Source organism: Crocuta crocuta, unplaced genomic scaffold (assembly GCF_008692635.1).
Source record: "Crocuta crocuta isolate KB4526 unplaced genomic scaffold, BGI_CrCroc_1.0 scaffold133, whole genome shotgun sequence".
Classification (NCBI taxonomy): Eukaryota; Metazoa; Chordata; class Mammalia; order Carnivora; family Hyaenidae; genus Crocuta; species Crocuta crocuta.
The window spans coordinates 4,898,074-4,905,024 of NW_027529438.1; the positions used below are offsets into that span (position 1 = coordinate 4,898,074).

At 56.3% G+C, this 6,951-nt stretch overlaps 1 protein-coding gene across 1 annotated transcript in view; it reads right to left on the bottom strand.

Annotated features, from left to right (window-relative positions):
* The window catches only part of LOC144228216 (sodium/potassium-transporting ATPase subunit alpha-2), a 23,449-nt gene that overhangs the window by 13,053 nt on the left and 3,445 nt on the right, over positions 1–6,951 (bottom strand). Inside the window, exons 2-7 of the mRNA XM_077760020.1 lie at positions 5,658–5,762; positions 5,496–5,555; positions 3,543–3,746; positions 2,957–3,070; positions 2,575–2,709; positions 1,449–1,566 (exon numbers count right to left, since the gene is read on the bottom strand). Coding sequence (XP_077616146.1) covers positions 1,449–1,566; positions 2,575–2,709; positions 2,957–3,070; positions 3,543–3,746; positions 5,496–5,555; positions 5,658–5,762 — 736 coding nt within the window. The remainder of the gene's footprint in view (positions 1–1,448; positions 1,567–2,574; positions 2,710–2,956; positions 3,071–3,542; positions 3,747–5,495; positions 5,556–5,657; positions 5,763–6,951) is intronic.

The window sequence follows — 6,951 nt, forward strand, 5'->3', positions numbered from 1 at the left end:
CCACCCATAACTCATTTCCTCTTACACTTGGGCCTGAGGAGAGACCTGGCAAGTAAACTCAGAATTCACATGGAGGAGATGTACTAAATGAAATAAAAATACAGCCAGAGGGATCTCAGTAAAATCAATCTCCGACTTGTTATGATCCGAAAGTGTACAATGAACACAGAGTAAAGCACTTGTTGTGGGTTTTCCGTGTGGTCTTAAGATTTTCTTTCTCAGCGTCAGGGCTGAGACTGCCCAGGAGGGGCCAGGCGGTCCCTGACCTTTATGTAGACCCCACGGGGGCTTCAGGGGAGCAAGTGTGGTATGAGAAAAGTGCACGCGGGTAGGAGCCAGCCAAGCCCGGGTTTGCACTCTTGTTTGAATTCCGGCCCTGCGGTTGCCTTAATCATGAAACGGGGCTGTGTCGTGTCGCACCTGACCAGGCGCTGGCATGTAGTAGGCCTTCAACAAATGTCAGCTTCATTCATTTCTTGCCCTCTCTCTAAAGCTCATTTCAGAGTAAGCAATGAGAATATTTTACCAGGCATTTTTACCAATTGTGGCCAATGTGGAGCAAATTTCAGAATCTCAGTACATTAAAAATTTAAGACATTTAATGTGTGGTGGTGTTCATTATCATTCCAGTTTGCTAAAGGAGAGGAGAAGCTCAGAGAGACATAATACCCTGAGGAGAAATGAGGATCAGGAAGGGAGGCCTCCTCCGGCCCTTGTCCCAGGCCCAGGTCTAGCCAGGCCTTTGTCCCCACCAGCTTGGGCCATCGGCCTCTCTCCAAGGGGGCATGGTCGCAGAGGACAGGGGGTTCCAGTGGGCATGGTCTCCTGCCTTTACATGGCGGCAGCTCTGGAAGATCCTGTTGGCCCTGATTCATGTCCAGAACCCAGAACGGAGATGCGGTGCTCTGGGCAGGCTGAGGGGGGGTCCCGTGTTCACCTGGCCTGAGCCTCCCCAGCCTGGGTGCTAAGCAAGGGTGAGACAGGGAAGTGACTAGTCCCAGAATCAGGAGAAACGGAACGAATCAGCCCAACCAGACTTCTAGGAGTCGAGGCTGGTTTGGGGCGTGGTGTGTGTTGTGAATTGTGTGTTTGTGTCTGTGCGTGTGTTCTGTGTGGTGTATTGCGTGTTTTGTGTATTGTGTGTGTATGTTGTATGTATTTTATGTGCTGTGTATAGTGTGTTTGTTTTGTGTGTGTGTGTTATGTATGGTGTGTGTGCACATATGTGTTGTGAGTGTGTTTTGTGTCTTGTGTGTGGAACGGACTGTTCTAGAACAGACTCCTGTTATTCAAGGCTCCCTGAGCCCTCAACCCACTCCCCCTGCTCGAGACAGGACTTTCGAGAACTAAGTAAGACCACAGCCCCCAGGCCGGCCCGGGGGTTCAGGGTTTGGACCCTCCCGTCCGTCGGTGCTGGGAGGGGGAGCTCCCGCGGGCCAACTCCTCACCTTCCACGCAGTTGGTAGAGAAGAAACAGATATTTCGAGTCTCCAGGGGGTTCTCATGGGTGAACTCAGGGGAGCGGGTCTGGGGCTCTGACTCGCCCGTCAGAGAGGAGTTGTCCACCTGAGGAGGAAGCAGGAGTGTGGTCCAGAGGCAGGCGGACACATGTGTGCACACGCAGCGGTCTCCTGACTCCAACCACACCGACCTCCGGGACGTCACGGGCAAACTACCCTCATCATGTATGTATCTGTCCCTGCTCTGCTTTGAAATCCTGGCTCTCACTTCTTATGTGACCTTGGGCTGGGTACCTAACCAACAAAACCTCCTCCATTTACCCATCTGTAATATGGGGATGTAACCAGAGTCTTCACATTATATAACTACAGGGGTCGCCTCGAACATCACAGTCTAGGAAAATGGAGCCACCTAGGGTCACGCAGGGCTGCATTCGTGGCCACATGCGACAGCCCCGCACGATTTCACTCTCCTTGCAGAGTTAAAGTAGCAGATGCGGTGGGGCACCTGCGTGGCTCAGCCGGTTGAGCGTCTGACTCTGGATTTCAGCTCAGGTCATGATCTCACCTTTTGTGAGTTCGAGCCACGCATCACATCGGGCTCTGCACTGACTATGTGGAACCTGCTTGGGATTCTCTCTCTCTCTCTCTCCCCCTCTCTCTCTCTGCCCCTCCCTTGCTCATGTTCTCTCTCTCTCTCAAGATAAATAAATAAAACTTAAAAATATTTAAAATAGCATATGTGGATGCATGTAAAACACCTGACACATAATAATGCCCACAACACAGTTGCTATAAAGTGGGTATCAGAAAAACGCCTTGGGCGCCAATGCGAGGCACACAGACAGGAGGAGATAATTCACAAACACTCTGTGGGAGACAGGGCTCAGCTGGGTGGCGGGAGCAGGTGTTGACACTGGACTTGGGTCTCCCAAACTTGCAGCTTCTAACTGGGTGCCCCCCAGCTCTGTACAGTACCCCAAGCTCTGTACAGTCTCCCCAGCTCTGTACAGAAGCCCCCCCGCTCTGTATAGCACACCNACTGTATAGTCTCCCCAGCTCTGCACAGCCTGCTCCTTTGGGCCGGCCAGCCGCTCTGGCACAGCCTCCGCACCTTGCAGCCGTGAGAAGAGATAATCCTGAGGTCCGCGGGCACGCGGTCTCCGCCCTTCACCTCCACCAGGTCTCCTACCACCACCTCCTCCGCGTTGATCTGCATCTTCTCTCCTTCCCGCACCACCAGGGCTTGCTGCAGGGGGCGAGGGGGAGACCCCAGACATCTCATGAAGCACCTTCCTCTGCTGCTGGCCTCCCCCTCTGCTCCACCCCTCTAGAAGTCACCTGCACCCTTAGCAGTAAAACTAGGTCCTGGCTTGGAGAGCGGGAGGGATGTTTCTGCCCAAGGCTCCCTCTCAGAGCACAGGGAGCTGAGCGGGAGGAGCTGGAGGCTCCCAGAAACATCGCTGCCTGGCTCGGAGCCCCATCCGGCTGCCCACCTGAGGCACCATGTTCTTGAAGGAGTCCATGATCTTGGAGCTCTTGGCCTCCTGGTAGTAGGAGAAGCAGCCAGTGACGATGACCACGGCTGCCAGCACCACACCCAGGTAGAGCTGGGAAGGAGAAAGCTTTGAGGGGCCTACCCCTCTCCCAGCCTGGGAGGGCCAGCTGCCCTTCAGGTGGGCCCTCGGTGCCACCTTTGTGACCGGGTGTGGGAATGGCAGAAGACCTTCTTCCCAACCCCCCCCCCAGTGTCCTGGGAAAGGGAAGGGGTGGAGGAAATCGTGGGGAGTTCCCAGGACTAGGCTTCTCCAGGGATGCAGAGAAGCCCATGTAAGTGTGAAGGGCAGGGAGGGGCTGTCTCATTCACGAATGTGTGTGTGTGTGTGTGTGTGTGTGTGTGTGTGTGTGTGTGTGTGTTGGGAGATATACATAGAAACCTCACCCCTTTTCAGCATAAAGAGCAGAGGGGCCCTCGGGGCTGTGACCTGAGTGTCTCATTCCCTGCCCCCAACCCTATCGGCATTCGGGCTTGGAGGACAGAGTCGTGGGTGGTGGGTCCAGGGGGCAGGCGCGCAGGCTCACATTGTCATTGGATGGTTCATCCTCCATGGCTGCCTGGATGCCGTAGGCCAGGAAGCAGAGGATGGCCCCGATCCACAGCAGGATGGAGAAGCCCCCAAAGAGCTGGCGGCAGAACTTGACCCACTCAGGGGTTGTCGGGGGTGGGGTGAGGGCGTTGGGCCCATCCCGGGCCAGGATGTCCTGGGCCCGCTGGTTGGTGAGGCCCTGAGGGAGGCAGGGACAGGCCTGTGAGCGCACACCCCGGGCCATCAGGACCCTCGCCACTTCCTGCCGCCTGCTTCCGGGCAGGGGAACAAGGTCTAGGTGGAGAGAGAAATCCCCCTGGGTGGAAGTGGTGGGGGACCATCAGGAGAGGCTCATGAAGGAGGTGCAGTGAAGCCTGAGGAAGAGTCAGACTGTGGCCGCACCTCCAGGCATCCTTGGGTTGAGATGCTTACCGGTTAGGGCCACCGTACCTTCTCCAGAGACCTCTGAACTGGTCCCTCCCACCACGTGTCTTCTTTCAGATCCACTTTTCAGCAAGGATTCGAGAAGAGGCTGACATTACTGACCATCAGCGCCACACGGCTCTGAACCATCTGTCACTTTCCCCCCAAGAGGCTCGCCCAGCCCTGCTCCGCCCACACCCGGCTGGTTCAGATGTCTCTCTCTGCACCCGGCGTCACCCACACATGGTTCTAGAGCTGCGCTCCACACAGGCCGTGGGAATTCTGTGTCACCTTCTTTTCTGCTACTAGACTCTGAGCTGCTTGAGGGCCAAAGGCCACTTAGTTTTCTTTCTGTCTGTCCACCCATTTGTCTAATACGTGTGAATCGAATGCCTGCTATGTGCCGGGCTCTGTTGCCGGCTCTGGGAATCCAGATATGGACATGACCCACGAGGTCCCTGCCTCGTGCAGCTTATGATCTGGCGAAGCGATACACAATAGACAAATGTCACTGCCAGATCGTTAAGAAAAATAAAGAGGGATGCCTGGGTGGCTTGGTCGATTGAGGGTCTGACTTCAGCTCTGGTCATGATCTCATGGTTTGTGGGTTTGAGCCCCATGTGGGGCTTGGCGTTGACAGGCAGAGCCTGCTTGGAACTCTCCCCATCCTGCGCTCTCTCTGCCCCTCCCCCGCTCATGCTCACTGGGTCTCTCTCTCTCTCTCTCTCTCTCAAAGAAACATTACAAAAAAGAAAAAGAAAGGTGAAAGAATCGGGGGGCAGAGAATTTTCAAAAGGGAAGTCAGGGACGGCCTCAAGGAGGAGGTATGCACCCACTACAGTTTTGACTGACAATTTGTGCTACTTACTATTTCTGTGATGGCAGGAAGCTCGTCCCCCTCCGTGACAGTCCTCGCTGTCACACACAGGGACGCCACACTAACCCCTTGTCACACACAGGGACGCCATACTAACCCCTTGTCACACACAGGGATACCTCACACACAGGGATGCCACACTAACCCCTTGTCACACACAGGGATACCTCACACACAGGGACGCCACACTAACCCCTTGTCACACACAGGGACGCCACACTAACCCCTTGTCACACACAGGGACGCCACACTAACCCCTTGTCACACACAGGGACGCCACACTAACCCCTAGGTCTTGTGAGGGTCAGGGAAGTGGATGTAAAGCGTCTCTCACAGCGCTGCGCGCACAGTGGGGCGCACAGTTGACCGTGAGAGCGGAGAGGGGTTACCTCCCCATTTCCCGGAAGTCCCTTCCCCTGAGACACGTGTCATCGGAGCTGCCCGGGCAGAGGGAGAGCGCTGCCTGGAGGGTGTCCTGGGGCCTGGCCTCCGGGTTCACAGAAGAGCAGGGGATCGGGGTTCTCGGGCCCCAACTAGTCACTAGACTCAGGGCCTCGGTTTCCCCGCGGATGCAGGGGGCGGGACTACGGTTGAGGCCCCTCCTCCCCAGGGGCTGCACGGAGCGCCCCCCCCAGCCCCTCCACTCACCTTGGAGAGGTCCACTTGGTACTTGCGGCCCAGCTCGTCCAAGGACAGCTTGTGGTCGTCCTGAGGAGGGAAGTCGAGTTAGTCGGGGCAGGAGGCTGGGCACGGCCGGGGCCGGGGCGGGGGTGGGGGGCCAGACCCTTCCACAGCCTGGGGCCGCCTCACCATGGCCACCTCCTTCTTCAGCTCGTCCAGCTCCTTCTCCTTCTGCTTCTTCTTGCCGCCCCCATTCTCCGCTGTGGTGGCTGCGGGCGAGTACTCGCGGCCGGCCTGCTCGGGGAGGGAGAACCCGGAGAGTCAAGGAGGCCAGAGGCTGGAGCCTCTATTCCCACTGGGCGGGGGGAGTTCACAGACCGTGAGGATCCGCCAGAGGAAAGGGTGGAGGGTGGAGGGCACCCCAGGCCCTCAGTTTGCAAACCAGTGTCAGGGCCACGGGCTCTGGGTGGGGATTTCAGGGAAGGCCCAGGGGCTTGGAACCGCTTACTGTTGGGCTTCTGCTAAGATTTTGTTTGTTGAGTGAACCCTGCAGCCAAACACTAAACCAAACAAAAACTAAAAAGCCGCCATCCTAGGCCGTTTAGAATTCTGGAAGGCAGCAGCCAGGGTTGGGGCCAGTCTGAGTGAGTAGAAGCACCCAGTAGGGATGCTTTGTCCCAATCCCGAGACCACGCACGTAGAGGGGAGTAGCTACAGCTAGGAACTGGGGGGAGACAGGGTCTCAGGGGAGTCAGTGGTCAGGGCAGGGAAGCTTCTGGAGGAGGTGGGAGCAGAGGGTCAGGCGATGGGGCTGGAAATGGTGTGAGCAGGGCCGATGGGCTGAGAGAAGCCAAGGGTTGGAGGGTCAAAGTAAGCCCAGGAACCGGGGACACGAAGTGTGCAGGGGACCCTCTCTGTCCCGCAGAGCAAGGAGGGAGGGGTTTGCACAGCCTGAAGCCCCAGGGCACAACTGGGCAAGAAGGGAATTGGGCCCCATTTGTCCAAAATATAAGAAATCGTCTCTGAGATTACATCCAAAACTCAAACTAAATGTGTGTAACTCTCAGGTCCCGGCATTTCCGGGTCCCCTGGTGAAATCAGGTGAACATTTTATTTATTTATTTATTTATTTAATTTTTAAAAATGTTTTATTTATTTCTGAGAGAGAGAGAGAGAGCGCGCATGAGCAGGGAAGGGTCAGAGAAAGAGGGAGATACAGAATCTGAAGCAGCTCCAGGCTCTGAGCTGTCAGCACAGAGTCTGACAAGGGGCTCGAACCAATGAACCGTGAGATCATGACCTGAGCCGAAGTCGGATGCTCAACCGACTGAGCACCCCAGGCGCCCCCAAATCAGGTGAACATTTTAACGAGAGCCTCGTGAGCCCCTGTGTTGCCCCCTTCCTTTGCGCGGTGTTTGGTCTCCTCACCACTGCCAGGCTTCCGGGGTCTCACAGGGGCTCCTGGGAGATTCTCTTTCCATGG